This window comes from Papio anubis, chromosome 11, assembly GCF_008728515.1.
Source record: "Papio anubis isolate 15944 chromosome 11, Panubis1.0, whole genome shotgun sequence".
NCBI lineage: Eukaryota > Metazoa > Chordata > Mammalia > Primates > Cercopithecidae > Papio > Papio anubis.
This window is the reverse complement of record NC_044986.1, coordinates 12870371-12895489: the sequence shown is the minus strand read 5'-3', so window position 1 is coordinate 12895489 and position 25119 is coordinate 12870371. Positions and strand designations below refer to the sequence as shown.

The 25119-nt window shown below is 43.0% G+C and overlaps 1 protein-coding gene across 1 annotated transcript; it reads left to right on the top strand.

Moving 5' to 3' along the window:
• Positions 1 to 17802: 17802 nt before the first annotated feature.
• On the top strand, positions 17803 to 22406 carry LOC110744184. Its single transcript, XM_021943746.2, has 2 exons — positions 17803 to 18359; positions 20816 to 22406. The coding sequence occupies exons 1-2, from the start codon at positions 17944 to 17946 to the stop codon at positions 21111 to 21113; spliced, it is 714 nt and encodes a 237-aa protein (XP_021799438.2). The 5' UTR covers positions 17803 to 17943; the 3' UTR covers positions 21114 to 22406.
• Positions 22407 to 25119: the final 2713 nt, after the last annotated feature.

Below are 25119 nucleotides of genomic sequence, written 5' to 3'. Positions count from 1 at the left end.
GTATATAGGCATAGATGTATATATGTATATATATGCATAGATGTATATATGTATATCTACATATGTAAAGTTACAAGTATATTTGGCAAAATGAATGCAGTGGAGGAATGTGATTAATCAAATTATTTTTTATAATCCTAGTAGTTTGAAAAATAATTCACTTGGCTGGATTATGGCATGGAGGAAATCCTTAAAAAGAATCCAGGGGACCTCCTACATCTCTGTGAGGGTCAGTTTTATGTGTCAACTTGCCTAGGACATGGTACCCAGTTATTTAACCAAAACAGTAGTTTAGGTGTTGTTGTGAAGGTACTTTGTAGATGTAGTTAGCATCTGTCAGCAATTGGCTTCAAATAAGGGGACTGCCTTGATAACAGGAGTTTCCTGATCCAATCAGTCGGTGACCTAAGAGCAAAAACTGAGATTTCCCAGAGAGGAAATTCTGTCTCAAGGCTGCAGCATCAGTTCCTGCCTGAGCTTCTATCCTACTGACCATATCAGTTTCAGACTTGCCAGGCCCCACAATCAAATGAGCCAATTCCTTAAAATAAATCTCTTTAATTATTATATGCATTTGTATGTGTATACGTGTGTATGTCTATTTATATCTATCCTACTGGCTCTATTTCTCTGGAGAGCCTTAATTGACACAGTCTCAGATAGGCTTCGTATACTAGACAGTTCCAGCCTTCCTTGTACATTGCCTGATTTGAGTCTGAACTTTCAATGACCTCACTTGATTTATATTTAAATTATTTCATATTCATTTAAACACAGATATTAAAATGTGGATGGAATTCTGATGAAAGTTTTCACTGAGGGAAAGTAGCTGAGATAATGGAATGAAATTCTGTACCATACTTATTCTTCAGAGATCTGAAGCTGGGATTTCTTTCCTTGAGGTTTCTTTCCTTGAGGTTTATGTACTTATATAGAGACACAGAGCAGACCCAACATAGTAATGCAGTTTATTAATAGGTAGCTCTTAGACTTTGGATGCACAACGTTTAAGAGGAATATGATGCTATCCGTTTTCTTTCTTTCTCTCTCTCTCTTTCTTTCACTCTTTCATTCTTTCGTTTTTCAAATTATTTATTTATTTATTTATTTATTTATTTATTTATTTTTGAGATAGAGTCTCACTCTATCACTCTGGCTGGAGTGCAGTGGCATGATCTCGGCTTACTGCAACTTCTGCCTCCCAGGTTCAAGTGATTCTCCTGCCTCAGCCTCACGAGTAGCTGGATCTACAGGCATGAGCCATGACACCTGGCTAATTTTTTTGTATTTTTAGTAGAGACAGGATTTCACCATGTTGGCCTGGCTGGTCTCAAACTCCTGAGCTCAAGTGATCCGTCTGCCTTTGCCTTCCAAAGTTCTGGGATTATAGGTGTGAGCAACGTGCCCAGCATTTTTTTTCTTCCGGGTTCCAGTGATTCTCCCGCCTCAGCCTCCCCAGTAGCTGGGACTACAGGTGTGTGCCACCACACCAGGCTAGTTTTTGTATTATCAGTTTTCTTTAAGTGAAAATAGATAGTAGGACAAGGATTTTGAAATTTGTGAGCAGTTTCGAATTCTTTGGTCTGAGGTATAGTTTTAAATTTTCTGCCATTACTAATAGAAAAGAAAAAATTCTTACCAGAAATAATCTAAAACCTGGATGATTTGTTAGATGAATGAACTAATTGCTGTTATTGAGGATCTACAGTTTACCTGGCCACTGACTTTCAGGCAAACAACTTCAGTATCCCAGAACAAAAGTAATGGTGCAGTTTGTCCCCATCACCCTCAAACCCCCACTTTTCCCCAGAGGATGGGGAGGGGTCCTCTGGCTGGTGAGTTGAGGGGATGACCAGACATTTCTTGGGATCAGCCTTCCTGCAGGATGGGTGTGTTCTGCCTGCCTTGCCCTCTCCAGGGTGCTAAGAGGCCTCGCACTGTAGAGAAAGCCAGCGATTGCTCAGTTCAGCTGGTGCCTGGGCAGCCAAGTTCATTTCTGAAGTGCTAGGTGCCTTGTTGTGGCTGCACATGAAAGCCATGTCCAGAATTTATAGTAAGAAAGTGGAGTGGAGCTGCCACTTTGGTCTCTGTTGGTCATGTGGGTCTTATGCCTCAATCAGTTTCTTACTCTAAAAATGAAGAAACGGAATGTCATTGAACTACCTGAAGTCCCAACGATATCAGCCCGACCCTTCTTGAGCACCACACCCACCAGACAGGGTTCTTGATTGAGCACAGTCATGGATTGGAAGAATCACTATTTTTAAAATGTTCATATTACCCAGTGCAATCTACAGATTTAATGTAATCCCTATCAAAATATGACTGACATGCTTCATGGAAATAGAGAAAAGAATTCTAAAATTTATATGGAGCCACAAAAGATCTGAAATACCAACTCGGGTTAATTGAAGCAGAAGAGGAGTTTGGGGCAGAAGATCAGGAAGCCCCAGGGAAAGGCTGGAAGACTACACTCGGGTAGTGGTTCGGTGCAAAGGAAGCCAGGCAGCCAGAACTGAGGGTCACCCACGGTTCCAGCCTGGTTAGAACCCCTGCGCCCTAGGGCACAGGTGGTGCCCCTGGACCTGGGATGCAGCCCCTCTACACTGCCCCTCCTTTTCTGCGTCTGTCACTCCCGGGTCACAAGTGCAGGCTGGGGCATCCTAGTTGCTGAGCTTAAGTCACCAGTAAGCCACCTTAGGGACAGCAGGACCAAGTGAAGAGCATCTGGGCCTTGACCTCTGTAGTCGGATGTCCCTGCATCCCACCAACCTTCAAACAGAGGAAAGGCACTGACAAAGATCCCCCCGCAAAAGAAAAGCCAACAAACGTTCCCTGCCAGGGCTGTATCTCTGCATTTATTCTTCATAGCCACTACTATTGTCCTCATTCTACAGATTAAGACGTTGAGCTTTAGAAAGGTGACGTGCCCTCTGTATGGCCACCCAGCTAAAAAGCCATCTGACTCCATAGCTCAAGCACTGAACTGCTTCAGCAACTACCCCTGAGCTCTTTGTTTTCATACAGCAAATTGAGGGACACACTTCATTGTACCATCTTAGCTCAGGCTGCCATCACAAAATACCATAGGCTGGGTGGCTTAAACACCCAAATTTATTTTCTCATGGTTCCAGCAGCTGGAAGTTTGAGACAAAGGTGCCAGCATGGTTGGTTCTGGTGAAGGCCCTCTTCCTGGATTGCAGAGGGCCTTCTTGCTATGTCCTGACAGTGGGAGAGAGAGAACAAGCTCTCTCTCGCTTTTGTTTATTCTCATGAGGACACTCATCACATCAGGTCAGGGCCCTACCCTTATGACTTCATTTAACCTGAAATACTTTTGTAAAGGTTCGATTTCCACAAAGTCGCATTGGGAGGTTAGGGCTTCAACATATGAATTTGGAGGTATACAATTGAGTCCAGAGCGTATATGATTAGGACCAACCCAAATGCCCATCAATGATAGACCGGATAAAGAAAACATGGCACATATACACCATGGAATACTATGCAGCCATAAAAAGAATGAGTTCATGTCCTTTGCAGGAACATGGATGAAGCTGGAAACCATAATTCTCAGCAAACTAACACAGGAACAGAAAACCAAACACAGGACATTCTCACTCATAAGCGGGAATTGAACAATGAGAACACAAGGACACAGGGAGGGGAACATCACACACTGGGGCCTGTTGAGGGGTGGAAGTCTAGGGGAGGGAGAGCATTAGGAGAAATACCTAATGCACGTGCGGCTTAAAACCTAGATGATGGGTTGGTAGGTGCAGCAAACCACAATGGCACATGTATACCTATGTAACAAACCTGCACATTCTGCACGTGTATCTCAGAACTTAAAGTAAAATTTAAAAAGACTTTCCTGCCTCAAAAAAATTGTTAAGAAGACTTTCCTTGTCTTAGTGGTTTTGCAAAGCAATCTCAAACCATGCAGCTGATTTCCTAAAGGCTTTCCAACTTAGTATTTTTTTCAACTTGGCAACAGCATCTTCTCACCAGATGTTTTCAAAAATCTCTTCATTTTAACCTGAGGATGTGGATATGCTTTTTTTGGGGGATTAAAAGTATTTTCTCCTCTCAGTTACTGAATCTTCTCTTCACTGTTCATCTGATGCTAAGGGCTTGCCATTTGCTGTAGTGAGCTGGGGAGATTAGAAATTTGTAATCAAAGTCTAATCACATTTGCCCTCAGAAAATCTGATGATCACAGAAAGCCTCCTCCCAAGCCCTAAAACTGCCTCCTCCTTGTATTTCCCTGCTGTGGTTATGTTGCATGTCTGATCATTCTAACGGTAACTTACTCTCTTGAGCATGGCTGAAAACTTAAACCAGATGGAAACAGTTACAGTTTAATTAACTCCCCTGAGAGTAGGAAATCGTGTTAATTAAAAACCAACCAAACCCATTCTGCATTTTTCTCCCATGTGATTTTTGCCTTCCATTTGCTCCTCCCTGTGCTTTTGGAATTGAGTCTGACACAGGTGAAGCCTGTGTAGGAGGCATCCTGGGTGCAGATGCAGTTGCCAGCTTTACTCTCTAAGGAGACCATCGTGGTTTCCTTAGCTGGAGCCCCACTCAGAAACCTGAGACATCAACCCTCCTGAAGGGCGTGTGGGTCCCTGTGTAAGGGCTCTGACAACAGTATCCAAAGGAGATCAGCCAGTGCACCCACCGCTGTGCCCACAGTGTCGGGGAATGGGTAGGGGGAGGCAGCATCTGCCAGTCCGTGAGCAGGAGTGGCAGGAATGGGCATCAGAGCCAGCCACAAGCTTCTGAGACGGCTCAGTCCACTTCCAGCTGTGATCCAGGGACAGAGTCAACCTTGCAAACTAAAAGTAGAGGGATATAAGATATTAAGTTTAGCTCTGTATAGTGTAGACTCAAAAAATAATGTCTTAAGAAAAACAGGAGTTTACTTTTCTCATCTAAGGAGAAGTCTATAGGTGGGAAACAAAGTATAAAATTTTTATACTCCATAAAAATTTCAGACTCCATAAAGTAATCTCAGGCTCATGTACCTTTCTGTTCTGACATTTTTAGTATATAGCTTTGAATCGTTAGGTCGCTTCTTGGCCACAAACCTGCTGCTGGAGTGACAGCTATCACACCCAAGTTCCAGGCAGGGAGAAGGGATACGAAGGACAAAAGGCATGTATCACTGGAATTATCCTCTTCCAATCCCTCTCCTTCTTCTAGGAAAATTTCCCAGAATCCACAACTCTTGTTACCTATCCAACAACTTTTCTCTGCTTATGTGTCATAGACCAGAACTTGGTTGTTCATAGACCAAAATGTAGCTATTCCTATCTTCAGGTCATGCTGGGAGATACAGTTCTGTTTGTCTTTTTGTTTTTAAGCCGGACACATTGCCTCTTGAGAAAATGTTAGGCATTAGAAACGATCAGTGTGCCTGGAGGGCTGACTTGAGGAATTTCACCATATTGTCTTCTCTCCTGGTGCTATCATTGATGAAATTATCAAAACAGACTCTGGCTTACAAGGTTTGCCATGAGCTGGCCTCTGCCTACGTGTCCTAGATTTTTTTTTTTTTTTTGAGACAGAGTCTGGTTCTGTCACCCAGTCTGGAATGCAGTGGCGCGATCTTGGCTCACTGTAACCTCGGCCTCCCAGGTTCAAGCGACTCTCCTGTCTCAGCCTCCTGAATAGCTGGGACTACAGGCGCCTGCCACCACGCCCGACTAATTTTTGTATTTTTAGTAGAGAAGGGGTTTCACCATATTGGTCAGGCTGGCCTCGAATTCCTGACCTCAGGTGATCCACCTGCCTCAACCTCCCAAAGTGCTGGGATTACAGGTGCGAGCCACCTCTCCTGGTCCTAAATTTTATACGTTCTCTGTCTGAATCTCTGTGTGGCTGGCTCGTTAAATGTCACTTTTTCGGAGAAGATGTTCCTCAAGTTTAATGTATCCTCTCCACCCCCCAGTCATGCTCTGATCACCCAGCCTATTTTATTTTCCTTCTGCAACTTTCAATGTGAGACACTGCTATGATCTGAATGTTTATTTTCCTCTGAAATTCAAATGTTGAAATCTAATCACCAAGGTCACAGTGTTAGGAAGTGGGGCCTTTGGGAGGTGATTAGGTACTGAGGCTGGAGCCCTCATTCATGGGATTAGTGCCTTGATGAAAGGGAGCCCAGAGAGCTGCCTCATTCCTTCTACCAGATAAGGATACAGCAAAAAGGCATCGTCTATGAGGAATGGGTCTTTGTCAGACACCCATCTGCCAGTACCTTGATTTTGGACTTCCTAGTGTCCAGAACTGTGAGATACAAATTTCTGTTAAGACCTACTATTTGATATCACAACAGAGTGACTATAGTCAACAATAACGTAATTGTACATTTTTAAATAACTAAAAGAGTGTAATTGGATTGTTTGTAACACAAAGGATAACTGAGAGAATGGATTTAAATAACATATAAAAAAAGAAAAAGAAAGAGAAAAAAAAGGAGTTTCCTTTACTTACAAGTGAATACTACTCAGTCATAAAAAGAATGAAATCATGTTTTTTCCAGCAACATGGATAGAACTGGAGATCATTATTTTAAGTAAGTAACTCTGAAAGTTAAATACTACACGTTCTCACTTATAAGTGGGAGTGAAATCATGGGCACATAAGGACCTAGAGAGTGGAATAATAGATATTGAAGACTTGGAGGGTGGAAGTTGGGGAGGGGATGAGGGATGATAAATTACTTAATGGATACAATGTATACTACTTGGGTGATGGCTGTTAAAAGCTCAGACTTTACCACTTCGCAACAGTAACAAAATAACACTTGTGCCCCTGAATCTATAAAAAATTAAAAATCGAAGGTGTTACTTGCAAAAAAAAAAAAAAAAAGAAAGAAAAGTAAACGGAATATGATTCTGTTGTTTAAAAGCCTCCCAGGCTAAGGTATTGCGTTAAAGCAGCCTGAACACATGGACAGGCAGGCTTCTGTTCATTTGTCTACAGCCTGTGTCCCCCAACCTGAATACAGTCCCTAGGAGAGAACAGGCACCTGTGTGTCTTGTTCCCTGCTGATGACGTCTCAAAATTTCTGGAGGGACATAAATGATGAGCTTACCTAAATTTGAAAAGAAACCACTTTAAAACAAATCACTTCAATATCAATTAACCTTTTATATGACAATGGGTAAAGAACAACGCCTCACTCCTCCACATTTGTCTCCAGCTCCTGGTTCACATTTGGACCTCAACCAAATCACAAACTAGTACCTGACCTGGACTTCCAGGGTTATTCTAAAATAGAGGGAACTTTGACTGCAAAATCTCAATAAGGCACAGCTCTACCATGCACCTATGATCCATGATAGTGAGATTGATGTCTGTGGAGCGACAAGGAGAGATGGGCACATCCCTATTGCAGACAGTGGCAGTCTCTGGGGGGCTGGAGACTTAGAAAGCCATTCCAGGCCTGAGCCTTGGAGAGGAGGAAGGGAGGGCCAGGTTGGCAGCTGGTCCAGTACGCTGAGAAGCAACTGAGACTCATAGTCTGAAGTCACCCAAGAATATTCCTTGGAGGCAAATGTGGAGCCTCCTCTTCCAACTTCTTCTTCCTTTTGAAGTGGAGAATGCCTCTCCTCAATCCTGGACATCTCTTAGGCTATCCCTTCTAGGGACATATTTACATTTTTATTTTCTGCTTCCTGAAGCCTGGAGACTTCACCATTAAACATTTGGCTTGGGAAAGGATAAAATGCCTTTATCAGTCAGGAATCTCCAGGGAATAGAAGTAGTAGGGGATGTATGTATGTGTATGTACATGCGCGCGCGCACACACACACACACACACACACACACACACACACAATACCTCCCCAACAACATCTAGGCTAGTACTTGATTGAATAACTGGACACAGCCACCCATCCATGTTGACACATAGAACTAACCATCACAGTGTCCCTGGGAACAGTCAGGATTTGACTGATGCTCCACCCTCTCCTCTTCCAAAGTGTAGGAGGACAGCCTCACGTTTACATTTCTACCTGATCAGAGGTTCATATACTTTGAACAAGAAGATGAGTGACTCCCCACCTATTTCTCCTGTGTACTTCAGACCACTAAGTGCAGCAATGGCTGTTCCACAGAGCTGCACCCTTGACAATGAGGACCTGAGAGAGAAACAGGGTCACCCTGCAGCTGTGCATCAGAACCACTGGGTGCTTGCTGAAATGCAGGTTACTGGGCCCACCCACCCTCCTGACTCAGAATCTCTGCATTTGAGCAAGCTCCCCACATGACTCAGTTGCCCGGTCGAATTTGAGAATTGCTTCCATTCATGAATCAGTAAAAGCCCTTGTGGTTTTACCATCCAGCAAATCTCTCTCAGGCTGGGCTGAAAGGCATTCTTTTAGGGTAATTTTCCTAAGATATTTACAGTTAATAATTCCATGTAAGCTTTTTTTCTTTCTTTTAAAAATTTTTATTTATTTTTTAGAGATGGGGTTTTTTTTTTTTTGCTTTGTCACCCAGGCGAGAGGAGTACAATGGCACAATCATGGCCCAACTGCTACCTCGAATTCCTGGGCTCAAGCAATCCTCCAGCCCCAGCCTCCTGAGTAGCTTGGACTATAGGCCTGTGCCATCATATCTGGCTAATTAAAAAGATTTTTTTGTAGAGATGGAGGTCTCACCATCTTGCCAATGCTGATCTTGAACTCCTGGGCTCAAGCAGTCCTGCGTTGGCCTCCCAAACTGCTGGGATTACAGATGTGCGCCACCATGCCCAGTCATTTTCCCTCTTTACATCCAATTTCACAGAGCCAAATTGAATGATTTTAGTTAATGTAATTATCTAGAAGTCAGCTTCCTGTTGTCACCTGGGAGATGAATGTGGGCGAGAAAAACAGTAGCCCCTCTTATCTGTGGCGAATAAGTTCCAAGACCCCTACAGGATGCCTGAAACTTCAGATAGTACCAAATTTTTTGTTTTATCCAATTCATACATACCTATGATAAAGCTTAATTTATAAATTAGGCACAGTAAAAGGTTTACAATGATAATAAAATAGAACAATTATAATAATATATTGTAATAAAAGTTATGTGAATGTGGTCTCTCTCTCTTTCAGAATGTCTTATTGTACTGTACTCACTTTTCTTTTTGTTGTTATCTATTAACCTGACAACTGAGACAACTGCTAAGGGAGTAACAGGTGAGTAGACAGTGTGGAGATGCCGGACAAAGGGATGATTCACATCCTGGGTGGGAAAGAGCAAGATGTCATCACACTACTCAGAATAGCACGTACTTTAAAACTTATGAATTATTTCTGGAATTTTCCATGTAATATTTTGAACTGTAGTTGACTGCAGATAACTGAAACTGTGGAAAGTGAAGTTGCGGATGGAGGGGACCACTGCACTAAGTGGAAAACTCACTCACCTGCGTCTCTACATGGCTCTCTTTGCAGCTGCAAGAGTTGTGCCGGAAACCCAGCGCCTTTGCTGGGGAGAGCATGTGCTTATTTTATTCCCTTTGTGTCCTGTGAGGTCTCTTCTTTGTGGAAACTCCTTTCACCACTTGTTGAGAGCTGTCTAGTTTAAGACTGCTCAGCACCTAAAAGCCCAAATTTCGCAATTTGTGTGTAATTCCCATATGTATTTAACATGCCATTCAATGTGTTTCAATGTAGTATGCATTTATTATGTATCTACTGTGTAGGCATTGTGCTAGACTCTGGGAGAAGAGGCTGAAATAGATACAAAGGTAACTAAAATGAGGCTCCTGCTGTGTAAGAGCTGTCAACCTATTGGGAGAGACATAATTAAACGACTAATTATGGTGCAAGGCAATATAAAGTAAATGCTGAAATGGAGGTACAGCAACATTTGAGGAGTGATTCAAATAGACGGGGGAGAAGGCTGCTCCGAGACAGTGTCATCATGTCATCGCTGCAGGATGAGGAGAGGAAACAAGTTGTCTAGAAAGCAAATGGACTCGCATAAGGGAAAGCAGGCGGATCATCGGTGTGGAAAGCATTCCGTGCATGAAAGATGAGTCTGCATTTCTGTTGCAGGTTTTAGTTCATAAATCTGAGGACAGTGGAGACTGTGTCCCTGCTAATGTGCTTTACAGATCTCAGCCTCAGTACCTGGAGTCCCGGTTGGTCAAATGAGCACCATTCACTGTGCAACCAGCCAACATCACCAAAACCCTGGCTCAGCCATCTCAGCTCATCTCTCTTGCCCTCAGAAGCAGCCAGTGTGCTGTCTATAAACTATAAGTGCTGATAAATGAGGCAAGAAATGCAAAGCTCCCAAAGCCAGTTTAGTCACACTCCAGCTTCACTCATCTGCCATAAACCAAACTATTATCTAAGAATCACCCTCGAGTACTCTGTGAGCCCTGCTGGGGACTGCAAAAGCTGCATACAGGTGCTCTGCCTCCAGAGCCTGGGGACATAGTGTTCTGTGGTCATACCACACATATCCTGTCACTCACAGTGATGTCTTTAGTGGCTCGATGCTGAAAGGCCCTTCCTTGGTCAGATTCCTTCTCTCTTTCAGGGACCTATGTGCTCAGTCTTTTGTGGTCAAGTTCCCTGGTCCATTTCCTACCTCCTTTGAAGGTACCACATACAGATATGTAAATCACATGACCTTGTAGGTGGGCTGTGTTTGGAAAGCAACTGAAGCCCAGCAAACTACATCGAGATCCAATTCTGCAGCCCCAGCAATCACACTGGCGCGTGCTCTTTGGGGCTGGCTTGGTAACTTTGTGATTTGTGTGAACTGTGCAATGTAGACTCCGGGTTCTCACTTCTGCCAGAACAAAGAATGTTCAAACATTACAATAATGTGATTGTTTTAGTCAGGAAATCTCAAATAAGCAAGCGAGTTTTAGTTAGACTCAACTAAAACTTGCTTGAGCTAAAAATGAACTCATTGGCTTATGTAATAAAGAAATTGAGGGATCAATCTGGGCTCCCAGCTCTGCTTCCGCCTCTGTTCTTAGGCTGGTTCTTCTATTAGGTGGCAGCTCCCAGCTTACATGGTCCTCATTGCTCCCAGTCCCAAGCATCCACTATAACATGTCACAGGAGGACTCTGGTTCTGCTCCGGCCGCATGGCTGACCTTGTGACCAATCCCTGTGGACAGGGAAGGGAGTTCTGGGTTATCTGATCACTAAGGAGCAGGCAAGGCAGTGTAACCACCTGACAGGAGAGGAAAGGCATTGCCCAAAAGCAAGTGTCTTAGATACACAACCAGTGACCTCTGCATTGCCTGGGTTCTGTCTTCCAAAGTAACATGTGCTTCTAATGTGTGAATGCTTTGCCTGAGGCTTGGGAATGGCATGCTTCTGATTCCATACCCTCCTTTTTCAAGTGACTTCGGCCTTCCAAAGCTCTCTGGGTTCATGGCACACCTGACTCATAGAGGGAAGGGTTTTTGACCCTGCGTCCCTGCACTGGCTCTAAACTCAGGCATGGCTCTGAATATGGCAGGACAAGAGCTCTCCTGATTGTCTAATTGGTTTTTCTGCTTCAGTCCTGTTAACCTAATGCTACCCCTCAGAACGCTGAAGAATGCGCACCAGTGTGTTACATCTACCTGCTTAATTTCCATTTGAGAGATTTACGTGTGAGATCGGGCACATTATTACCCTTGTGTGGGCACTCAGCAGTGTTTTTGAATTAAGATTGATTACATGGACAGCCACCTACACAAATTACTTAACAGTCATTAATTCGTGGTTGGCATTAACTTGTTTGATGGATATCATCAAATGCAAATCAGAAAGAGTCATCAGCTCATTTTAGGGAGGATGGGGACATGTTTCTTCTAGCATTTCCACATGATGAATTACCTAGTGATGGGTTTTTCTACGTGTGGTCCCCTGTACCACCAGCTCCCCAGGTACCTGAAGAATCAGTTTAAGGTGCAGATTCCTAGACTCACATAAACTGAATCATATTCTCTGGGGATGGGGCCCAGGCATCTACATTTTCAAACATGTCCCCCAGTTGTTCCTTGTATGCACTCAGGTTTGAGAACTTTGTCCTGGAGTTTCCATAATGCTATTCTGTGGCTATTTCAGAGGGTGAAAAAAAGCAAGAGGCGACTTTGTGGGCACTGAGAGATGTCTGGCTCACCAAAAAGTTGCTTTGCTGCATGCACAGGCAGGCAATTGCAAAATCAATAAGGAAGGTCAGAGAAGAAAGACTTTGTACATACAAATGTGGCAACACGGTAGGACTGAGTAAACACAGTGCAGTGTTGACTTTGTAGCTGTTGGGAGATTAAAGGTTTGGACTCTACTGTATTGCGGGATCTTCCAATCAGATCAATGGGGGAGGAGCCAGAAAGCCTGGTATTAATTAGAGCACAGCACCTCAGACTTGAGGGTGGGTCAGAATCCCCGGGGGACTTGTTAAATCACTAAATCACACTTCTGAGCTTTACCCCCAAAGATCCAGATTCAGTACGTTTGGGGAGGAGCCCAAGGTTTTGTATTTTTAAAAAGCTCCTAAGTGGTACCCATGCTACCTTAAGTGGGTCACCTTTGGAGTATTGAGGTAGAAGAAGCTTAGTCAACCCCCAGGACTGGCCACACCTCCTTCCCCATCACTTCAGCTCAGGAGACGCACACATCTTCCTGGAGTTCTACCGGGGACCAACAAGAGGATTTGCCGCATTCTTACTTTGTGCTTGTCACTATGTGTAGCATTTTACTGTATCTTTTGAAAGCCCAGGTTGTCTGAAATTTAGGACATTTTCAAACCTGCGCTCAGCTGCCTTAGCAAGAAACAGCTGGGTCCAGGTGTAGGGTAGGAGCACAGCTATTGATGAAAGGAACAGAGCTCTTGATCTGAACAGGATGGCTTGTCTTTTGGGGGGTTAGAGAAGGAAAAAAAAGTGATTTCCCTCTACCCTCCAAGGTTCTCTGGCTCAGGCTCTGGAAATGAAACTGACAAAGATGAATTAAGAGAAAAAGAAGCAGAGCTTATTGACATGTGCATTGTGCATAACCATGGGAGAAACTCAGTCATGAGTAAAATCAAAGGGGTGGCTAAAACGTGGGGCTTAGATCACATCTTAACGAAGAACAATAAACTTATAGAGATGCGACAAGACAAAGGAAAATGAGTTTAGGCTTCCAAGGGCAGCAAACCATGGAAAGGTAAATATATGGGGAAAACTAATGGAGATGAGGGTTATTTCAATAAAATTTGTTATGTAGATTCCTGGTGCCATCTCTGGGCCGGTAAGAGTCTCGAGTCATCCCCGGTGATTCAGAGTCTAAGCCTACTTTTAGGCAAATGTGGAAATGTGGGGGAGGGCAGAGAGCTTTGATGGCATCTGCTGTTTCTTGAGTGTCTTCGGCTCAAAATAATCCTTGTGCTAAAGCGGCAGATTTTGAGATGATCTATTCAGATCCCTAATGAGGACATTGCTTCCTCTCCTCGCCCCCTTCTTCTTCTTCCTCCGTCCTGTCTTTCTCACTTTCTTACTCTCAGCCCAGTCTCTGGGTTTTCTCTCTCAGAACTCCCTGTGACTAGAGACAACACAATGTTTCTTCTGAAGATGAGCATCTTCCCTGCCACCCAAATCTCCTTGCTCCATAAAGGATTGTACCTAAACTGGGTTTCTGGAGCAGATGAGATAAAGACATTAAAGTACAGCCCAGAGCTCATATTCTGCATGAATTTTAGATCTTGGGGAGTTCTCAGCGATTATTTCCAGGCAGTACTTCTGCACATTCTACCTTTTTTGTTGATTTCAGACTTTGCTAATTGATCTCTGTACTTTTTTCACCAGCCTTGGACGCAGCTTCACAATCTTCAATACAACACAGAAGCAGCTGAGTTTGGCTTTTTTAGAGAGAAGATTCTCTATACTCTAAATCTAATAAACTTCAGATTTTACTTTAGGGAGACATGGAGGCTCAGGAAGGAGGAGTGACTTACTCACAGCATGGAGCTAGGTCTGGAAATCCAGGTACCCTGGCTCTAAGCCTGACATTTTTTTCTTACCCTAGTAAATGATCAGTTTTAAAGAATATTGTCTAGAAAGCTTGGAATGATACCATAAATTTTAACAGCTAAAGTATAGATTTTATGTAATATTTTTCCTATATGCCTGGAAATTTCTTAAGTGTTATGGAAATTGTAAAGGACTGAGTATGTAAACAGCCATTGTTAAATGGGGAGTCTAAAAATTGACAAACTGTTAACTTCTAAGGATAATTAGCAGATTAGTTGATTCTGTGCTATTTATAATTTAGGGTTGTAACTAGTGATTCATTTATTTCACAGAGAAAGGAGGAACAAGATAGCTTAATTGGCAAATACTCTGGTGTCTGGCATTTGCAAATAAAGAAAATAGAGTACATATCACTTTGTGGAACTCTTGTCCGGCACACTATTTTTATGTACCAACAGGCCCCAATGAGTACACTTGCTATTATTCCCATTGAACTTACAGCTCTCACACTGGGAGTTGCCCAAAAGGCATGTAGTGCTGTGTCCAAAGTGGTGCAATGGCCAAGTCCAAGATAGAAATCAAGGTCTGTAGAGGGACCTCTCACTCCTCATGCAGTCTCCTGGGCTTCCAGTTCTTACACTGAATGCTGCCCTGTGTACTCTCAGTTATTATCAGACAATCAGGAGGAAAGATTTGGAATAAATTCAGTGGAAGTCATTCCCATTAGAGGTGGCAGGAAGTCAAAGTTGAGATCCTGCCTCATGCCTGATACCAGCTCGTCTGCTAACAACACGGTTTTTCTTTCTCATTTCATCCTTTCCCTCCCTCTCCTCTCTCTGTAGTTGGTATTTCTTTGCCAACCCCTCAAGCTGGATTAATTTATAACTTCAATAATGTGGTAAAGAACCTGAAGTTATTTTGCCTGGAGAAAGTGTATAAAGTAAGCTGCATAATTTTCATTCATGTGTACCCACGAGCAACCCATCTGCTTACTCATCATTGCTTTTGGAATTTTGGCCCTGGCATTGTAAAAGTACTCAGATTAATTTTAACTTTAGGGATAATTAAGTCCATAAAATGTGTGTTTGTTGCTCTTTGGTTGAAAGTAGTAAGAAGAGGAGAAAATTGGAAAATGAAGTGGAAATGTTCTAGAAAATTAGCTCCAAGTAGATCTGTTAAAAACTTTGGAGGGGATATTAAGATATAATTTCTTAAGACAACTTCTGAGCAAGAAAATAGACCAGATAACATCAATTTGAAAAAGAATCTTCTTGTTGAAGAAAACATAATTTGACTTTCTTTTCATGTATTCCTAGTTTTTCAATAAAATGCTATATATGTAATGTTATTATATATAATTATTATATATATTTATATATACACACCAAGGAACCAACTGGGAAAAGAATTGGATGATAAGGCAGTCAAGAACTTACAGATTGTCTATTAAGATTTTAAATTCACTTATAGAAGAGTTGTATGAATAAATGTAAATGGATTCTTTATTTGGACTTGAATAAATTAGAAAGAGTTAAAACTGGAAAACAATTTTTTCTTCCCTTTAGATTGAATTGACTCGCTCTGAATTGAGCCCTGAATAGCCCCATAATATATGTATTAGTTTATGCCTTTCAAATCACTTTCTCATCCCTATAGCCTTGGATCTTTCTGCAATTCTGGATGATGTAATGCACTGGTTGTGTTTTCACTGCATGTTACAGATGAGAAAACATTAGTTCAGCAAGGCCAATGACTTGTTCAGCATGAAGCAGCTGGTAGTGGCAAAGCTGGAAATTCAATTCGGGTCAAACACCTTTTGTTTGTTACTAACAAGTATTGAATGTGTGCTCTGGAATAGATGCTGGGGCCAAAGGCAATAGAGTCAGTCCCTGGCTACAGGGAGCTCTCAACAACAGGGGGAAGTTCTGCATACACAGACGATCTGAAACTAAAGTTCCCCAGAGCTGGGGGCTAGTTGAAGATGAGCAGGATGAATAAGGTGGGGAGTCAGAGGGATTAGATAGTTGGAAGACAGAGAGCCAAGGAAAGGGGTGCAAATGTCCTGAGGTTGGAAGACATGAATACGGCTCTTTACCCACAACTTTGTGCCCTTTGAACACTTTCACTCACCAACACATGAAATTATGATTGAAATCTATTTTTATTTTGTTGGCACTCCAAACTATACAATAGAACCAGAAGTCCCTAAAAATTGGAATCCCTTATTGACCTAAAAAAGATGAATTCTCCTGGGGCATAGCTGTATAGTTAGAGTTAGACTTCTGGTTTTTATTGATGCTGTCAATGAGGAAAACTTGTCTTTTTGTAAAGTTTCAGTTCATTTTTGCATTATTTTCTTTGACATAAGAAGGTAAAATCTATCCGAGAAGAATATTGGTAAACTAAAATCTGTCCTTTTTCATTAGTAACACAGTTTGAATAATATACATTTACTGATTGTTTTGTGACAGAACCACAAAAACATTATAAATGATATTTAAAAATTGTAATGAAATCACTGTCAAGTTTTTTTGGTTCAATACTTCCTGAACAGCAGGTGATAACATTCAAAATATTGGTGTATGGAATTTTTTCTGGGCTCTGCCAGAATGATTAATGGTTTGGCCTTGATTTGAATTGCAAAATAAGCATAAGGCAAGATCAATTATGGGTGTACTTGGACTTCATTATCACAGAACAATCAGTAAATTCAGCTCTGTTCTCTGAATGTATATGAAGGGAGAGAGGGGGCAGCGTGTGAGGATGGAATGGTCTGGGCAAGTCAGCTACCTGTGCACAAATGGTGCTTGCTGTGACAATGTCTTCTAACTGAATCAGTATTACAACACAAACTCCTGGCCTTATTAGCAGCTTCATTTATTTTCCAGATTACAAAAGCATATATCCTCACTGTTAAAAATTCACATACTGTGAAATGTCTGACTTGGAATGTGAGCATTGTCTGGAATCACTGTTTTTCTCTCTCATCTCAGAGAAAACCACCACTGAGTTGGGTATTCCTGCAATTGTTTTCTGTGCTGGTACTAACACTCATTGATCTGTTAACAGAGAAAACATCCAATAATACATTGTGAGCTTGATTTGTGGCTTAATCTCTCTATGCATCAAAAGAAAACCAACCCACATGCACCTGGGCTGCCTTAGGTCAGGCTGTGTCCCTGCCTAGCAGCTGGCCTTGCCCACAGGTCCACTGTCCTTTAGTAAGGTCTTTTTTTGGATGTTACAGTAGGATTGATCAGGATTAACAGTTTCCTGAACTAGAGTCATTTAAATGTGCCTTGTCTGTAAATAGAGGTAATAATAGTACCTACATCATAAAATTATGCTTGCAAGGATGTGAAACTGTTTACGTAAAGCTCTTAGCCCGGCGCCTGCTTTATTGTAAGCTTCCAGTAAATGACAGTTTATATTCCCTTGCTAGATGTGTAAGCTCCTGAAGACAGGGCGCCAACTGTTTTCCCTTCTATCTCCCAAGGTCAGAGATTGGCCCACCAAGGTTGTCAATAAATATCTGTTGAAGGGATGGATTCCTTCTGGTTGCCTCCTGTATTAGTCTATTTTCATACTGCTATAAAGAAATACCCTATCCTGGGTAATTTATAAAGAAAAAGAGGCTTAACGGACTCATAGTTCCACATGGCTGGGGAGGCCTCGTAATAGAAGAAGGTGAAGAAGGAGCATGTCTCATATGGCGGCAGGCAAGAGAGCGTGTGCAAGGGAACTGCCCTGTATAAAACTATCAGATCTCATGAGACTTGTTCACTGTCATGAGAACAGCATGGGAAAACCCACCCCCATGATGCCATTATCTCCCACCAGGTCCCTCCCATGACACATGGGGATTATGGGAGCTGCAATTCAAGGTAAGATTTGGATGGGGACATAGCCAAACCATATTACCTCCATTGAGCTTACTGACCAGAGGTCCATCAAGACTCCTTCAAAACCACATGTGTGCTTCACACTGGAAGAAGAATCTGGAAAGAAGAGTTGGAGGGTCGGAGAAGCCGGGGCCTGCAGTAAGGCTGGGAAGCTGCCAGGAAGGTCCTGCTGCTAAAGAGGGGCCATGCCCCCGGGGCTGGAGGCAGGGTCTGTGGACAGCTGTTCCTCTGTCTCAGGTGGGCCTGACCATGCTTCTGGTCAACAGGATGGCATTTGGGAAGAAGAACTGGATGCAATATGGGAAGACAAACTGGAACCTCCCAGCCTTTCTTTACACCTTGCCTAACCACGATAACTTCCTGAAAATAACAGCTGCTGCTCCACTTCTCCCTTTCCGATCTTGGGCAGATTTCTCCTCTGGCCTACTTTACATCAGATCCATATACAGAGAAGGCATTCTAGGAAATGTCCCTGCCCAGCCAAGGTGAGTCAGAGAGTGAACCACCATCTAAAACCCATTCCTGTGTCTGCTGCAATAAAACACTCAGGGCCCTTCAGTCTTTGAGCTGCTAATGAATCCCATGACTTTTTGCTGGGACATTCAGAATAGTTTTAACCAGCCAGCTATACCAAGTTAGATCTCTTCAATCCCATGCACAGAGGGGCCTGCTGCCCAGGACAGATATGCAGAGATACCCATTGTGTGGGGCCATCATCTCCTGGCCTAATGATGTTGAAGTTTATTAGCTGTTGTTAGCAGGTGAGGTCTCCTGGGATTTCTCTAGTCTATAATTGGCTTTTACTGTTGTGGGTTCTGTGAGTGTCAGAAATAATGAGGTGACATTTGGGTATGACATGGCATCATTAGAGGACTGGTAATGCAGATTATGAACATGCATTCTGGTAAGGAAGAATAATCAAGTAGAAAAATGCTTGAGAAGTAATAAGGGTCACGCCTAAATGTATACTCTTTTGGTGTAGATTAAAGCCAGTAATTAATAATTGACGGTCCTGTCCTCCACAGGGCTTGCGAGTCCCCTGCTAAAATAGTGTTTCTCAGACCACTGGAGAAACCCACAGTGAGTGTTAGTTAGGAAGTCCGAAGATCATTTGTGCCACGTACAGGTTTGGGTGGGTTGCAGATTAGTTCATCAGGAGTGAAAGGAAAGGCATGTAGCTTTCCAAAACGGAATTATTCTCAGCACATTTTTATATGCCCCTACATGATTCCAACAATATTATGTTTTCCAAAAAAAAAAAAAAATAGCAATTTGTAGCAGTCATTAAATTGCTGTGACATATGAGTGAGCAGCATTCCCCCAACCCCCAAGAAACACTGCAAGTTATATGTTTTAACACTGTCAGGACCCAACCAATGCAAATAGTTGTCTCTGGCTGTAGAAGTTTTTTTCTCGTGCACTAGGTATTTATAAGATCGAACAGCTCTGCTCATTATAAAATTCAGAACTTTTAGCACAGATGTTCGTAGTCAGCAGGTGATGAGAAAGGGAAGGCTGGCAGAAACATTAGTGGGTTTCCTGCTATGTGCCAGGCTTTTCCATACAAATAGTTTCAAATATCTCATGCCTTGCTCTCATCCTCCATCCCATGCCAATGTTTAGTATCCCAGTGATGGCCCCATATGAAACGCTCTGAGAGATAGTAGAACATCTATTAGCACTGGTCCCTGCCTGTCCCTGTCTGCCTCTATCCGTCCTTCCTTGAGTATCTTTTTTGCCTCCAACTCTTTTTTTGCTTGCTATGCCTAAAAATCTCTCCTAACCTTTAACTTTTTTTATATTGATGAATAATACACATACAGCACAGAAAAGTATGTACATCGTAAGAGCTCAGCTTGGAATTTTCCTAAACTCTAACCAGCATCCCAGAAGCCACTTCGTATTCCCTTCTAATCACTACCTCTCCACGTGGACAGCCCCTCTCCTGACTTCTAACAGCACTGATTCATTGGCCTGTTTTTGCAGTTCATATGAATGGAGTCACGTGGCTGCTTTCACTCAGCATTCTGTTTGTGAGGTTCAACCATGCTGTGTGTCGTTGTAAATTGCTCATTCTCATTGCTGGACACTGTGTCACTGCATGCATGTTCCACAGCTTATCCATTCTCCTGTCACTAGGCACTTTTGGCCAGTTATGGGCAGTGCTCCTAGGAACCTTCTAGTATATATCTTCTGTTCAATCATCTCAGCCCTCATTGAAATGAAAAGGCAGTCTTGAGTGATGCTTAGGCCATAAACTCAGTTGTGTAAGAAACAGAATTTTATTTTTAAAATTTAAATCTAATTTTAAGCTCCAGACTGGGAAAAATCCAATTTTAGTCATTTTTTGATTCTTCGACTTCCTAAGTAGTAACCCAGATCAGAAGACAGAGGAAAGGTCTCTAGCCCTGTCTGTTTCCATGCTGACAAGGTTCAGTCCAAAAGGGTTTCCTGCCCTCTGCTTGGGGTGTGGGAGTTTGGGGAGGCTGGGACTCTTGACATCTCTGAGATATCCTTCTGGGTCCTTCCTGGGTGTGGCGATCTCTTTGTGGGGAGCCATATTTCTGCTGCTCTCAGGGAAATCCCCCTTCCCTTCTCTTCCCTTCCCTTTCTCTTCCTCTCTCTCTCTCTTTCTTTCTGTCTTTCCTTTCTTCAGGGTCTCATGCCCCGTTGCTCAGGCTGGAGTGCACTGGTGTGATTATAGCTCACTGCAGCCTCAAACTCCTGGGCTCAAGTTATCCTCCAGGCTCAGCCTCCTGAGTGACTAGGACTACAGGGTGCACCACCAAGCCTGGCTATTTTTTTTGGTAGAGATGAGGTCTTGCTATGTTGCCCAGGCTGGTCTCAAACTCCTAGACTGAAGAAGTCCTCCCACCTTGGCCTCCCAAAGTGCTGGGGTTGCAGGCATGAGCCACCACACCCAGCCTCTCTTCTTTTTCAGTGGGAAGACACTGTCTACATTATCTGTCTTCTCAGAGCCGCTCTGCCTCTTCCTCAAGCTCTGCTCAACTCTGTGGGCTCAGGATTTTGGAGAACAAAAGTCAAGAAGTCTTGCAGGCTGGTTGCATTCTACTCTGGCATATTCCTGGCCTGAATATTCAACACAGAACCTACTACCATCAATGGGGAAAGGTGAAAATTCAGGAGAAAAATATAAATCATCTCAAAGTCCCCCAGCTCTTTGCTTGGCTAACATGTTGGGGAAAGGGGTGATGCTGGTGACAAAGGCTGACGCTTAACACAGCTGCTTGCTGTGTGGCCTGAGGGGCCACCTGGGCACCACCTGAGCATGGCAGTTTCTCTCTTCCAGGACTCTTGTGACCTCATGTTTGTCTTGTCCCAGGAAGTGGAGAAAGGGTCTTGGGTGGACAGGAGGGAGGTAGGAGAGACTGAGAGGGAAGGAAGAGATGGACAGGGGCTGTTGTGGGGACACAGGCCCTGAGAGATCCTTGGGGAGAAGACACATTGTCAAAGTAGAACGGTTACCAATCTCAGGCACATGCAGAAGTGGCTGATGCATTCACAGAGCAGCAGGGATGAGGACTCCATGTCCTAAGACAGCAGCAGGTCACATGAGAACACTCACCCCGTGTTCCTTTCCTGTGGCTGCCGGAACAAAGTGCCACAAACTGTGGGGGCAGTGGGCTTAAAACAGCAGAATGTATTCCTTCACAGTCCTGGTGCCTAGAAGTCCCATTTGAGGTTTTGGTAGCAGGGCTTTGCTCCCTCTGGAGGCTGGGCGGGGAGGATCCTTTCTTACCCCTTCCGAGTTTCCAGGGGTGGCTGGCAAGCCTTGGGGTTCCTTCACTTGCGGCGGCATCCCTCCAGTTTCTGCCTCTCTTCACGTGGCTGTCTTACCTCTGTGTGTGTCTGTGTTTTCTCTTCTTAGAAGAATACAGTCCCTTGGATTAGGGCCCAGCCTACTCCAAATGACCTTGTCCTATTACTATTTACATTTTCAAAGACTGTATTTCCAAATAAGGTCACATTCTGAGTTTTGGGGTATATATAAATTTTGGGGGGATGCTGTTCAACCCATTACACCCCTTGAAAGGAACTAACATGATTGGTGGTCATTGTTAGTTGAATTCTCCCAAAGTATGCGTAGTTTTTCTCATTTTTCTTTTCTATCTTGATAGGAGCAAATTTGAGGGTCCTTTCCCCTTTCTTTATTCTTTTCCTTCTTTTTTACATTTTCTTAATTATACTGAAACCAGGACTTACTTCCATGATTCATAACTCACTCCAGAAGCCATAGACTCAAGAATTCCACCAGCTTTCTATGGGTCGTGGCATTTCTTTCCCTCCGCTCACTGGGATTTTCCCCACTTTCTGTCCTTTTCACCCAGGCCTTGATAACTGTCTGCTTGGGCACCTGCCTGCCTTCTGGCATCTGCATCCTTGTTTCCTCTCACTTTTGGAAAAGAGGAAACATGGTCGGGTGTGGTGGCTAATGCCTGTAATCCCAGCACTTTGGGAGGCAGAGGTGGGCAGATCACGATGTCAGGAGTTCAAGACCAGCCTGGCCAACATAGTGAAGCCCTATCTCTACTAAAAATACAAAAAGTTTAGCCAGGCATGGTGGTGGGTGCTTGTAATCCCAGCTGCTTGGGAGGCTGAGGCAGGAGAATCAGTTGAACTGGGAGGCAGAGGTTGCAATGAGCCAAGATGGTGCCACCGCACTCCAGCCCAGGTGACAGTGTGAGACTCCATCTCAAAAAAAAAAAAAAAAAAAAAAGAAACATAATTCCTAAGAGATTTGCTGGGGATCACATACAACAAAGAAACTAGTTCATGGAGTGCAATGGCCAGGGCCCAGCAGGAACCAGAGAGGCTTACACAGAGTCAGTGGGCAGCATTTAATAAGGAGGCTATTTATAAAGGTATGGGCTGGATTAGGAGAAAACAGCAAGGGATGGTGCAGGACCCTAGAGTTGCTCCTACCAGCCCTTGGTTTGAGGGGCAATAGGAGGGAGTATTTACAGGAACACAGAGGGAGGAGCTAAAGCTGGAAGAGAGGAGCTCCCACCAGGAAATGGCCCTAGGTAGAGGAAGCCTGCCAAACTGCAGAGACCACAAATGGGCCAAGGGACACAGACATCTGATATGGTTTGGCTGTATCCCCACCGAAATCTCATCTTGAATTCCCATGTGTTATGGGAGGGACCTGGCGGGAGATGATTGAATTATGGGAGCAGGTCTTTCCCATGCTATTTTTGTAATAGTGAATGGGTCTCAGGAGACCTGATGGCTTTAAAAAACAGGAGTTGCCCAGCACAAGCTCTCTTTGCCTGCTGCCATCCATGTGAGATGTGACTTGCTCCTCCTTGCCTTCCACCATGATTATGAGGCCTCTACAGCCATGTGGAACTGTAAGTCCAATTAAACCTCTTTCTTTTGTAAATTTCTGTCTTTATCAGCAGCCTGAAAATGGACTAACACAGCATCCCAGCTTCACTTTCTTCCCTTTCTCTGCTTCTTGGCAGTACCTCTTGAGCTGGAACTAAGTGGATGTCCAGCTGATGCACTTAGAGTGGTGGAAGGGAAAAGGCAGGTCCGGAAGAGTCAACAAAAACTATCCAGACACAAAGCTGAGATCCTGCTCCTGGGTGAATGTGGGTGAGGAGGGCTTGCCTTGCTAGCTTTCTGGCCAAATGACTCTGAAACAAGCCCAGAAGTTGGGAAGTTGAGTCTATGCCACTGAAAAAGCCCATTTGCAACTAACGAGTTGCAATTCGTGACAGGGCAATTTCTAGTTTCCAGTCAGCGAAATTAGTTTCTGGCTTTACATGGGGGAAAAGCAATCTAGATGTTTTTGGACAAATATTTCAGAAAACACCAAAATTTTATAGCAGCAATTGGTCTTGCTGAGAGTAAGAACAATTCTAGAACAGAAAGTGACAAAAATACTAAAAAGACAATTAATGCACCATGCTGTATAACTAATTCAAATCATTCTACCTCAGATTGGATCTAATAATCTAAATATTTCAAATACTATTAATTCAATTTAAATTATCTGCATAATAAACTCATATTTTCTCCTCAAAGCAGTCTCCTTTTTAGTATAAAATATCTGATTTATGAAAAATGGAATTAAGTCAGCAAACTTTTCTGTAATATGACACATCATTTTTCCCCTTTTCTCCTCTTGACAAATGAACTCAAAGGTGACATATGTAGATGTATTTTTTTTGTTCACTGGCATTTAAAATACATTTTTCTTGTATAAGTCAAATGAATCATTACATATTAATTTGTGTGATCAGATTTATTGGGGTTTCTGGAGCTGTTAGGAGTTTTCAAATATGTAATTAAAAACTTCTGGGTCATTTCTATGATTTATTGAAAAGTAATATTATATAAATAGGAGTTTAGGTACCCATTAAAAATAGATTTGAGTCCCATAATCTGAAAATTACTCAGTTCTTCATACTTCATAATGCATTACATTAGCTGGCAGTGTAGAGCCATTATGATATTAACACAGATTTGAGCAGTAATAGAAATGTACTTACAGGAAGGTTAAAAGAATAAGATCCACTTCTAATGGCTCTTTGTGCCACCCAGAGCAAAGTAATGCTTTGTGAGCATATTTTAAAACATTTGAATAATGAGTTTATAAGATTTAAAAATATTGATTTCTGGATGCTATTTTGAAATACCATGTCTTATACAATATTATTTAAAAACATAAGCATTCAAAATAGCCAGATGGGGCTATTTTTTTCCTCTTCCATTTTAAAGATGACTAGGAATCTGGGAAATGTAAATGATGAGGAACGTCTGCCTGGGGTCCCTAATCGAGTGTGTCAGGAAGCTCTCTTCTGCCCTTCTTGAGATGGATGGATGCTATAAGGAAATTGGCAACCACATCTACAGAAGCTGTGTGGGAACGACTGCGCGGAGTGTCCTGGGAAGACAGATGAGCCGCTCACTAGAATATGAACAGCGGTGAGAAAGGGCTTTTCCCTGAGGGTCCACCGAAGCTGGGTCTCAGGTTAGTTCAGTCTTTATCATGCCAGTTGTGTTGGCACTGTTCCCCTAGCTGAGATCTGTTGAGACGAGTCTGTGTTTCCAATTTCTTCATCGTGAATTTAACCTGGGTAAAGATATGCTGGGACAACTTCAGGCAAGCACGCTGGGACAATTTCAGATCCCCGCTCCGTCTACCTGGTTCAAAAACATCTAAAGATGGGAGTTATTGGGATTCACACTCTGCTAGATCTGAGCCCAAATTTAATA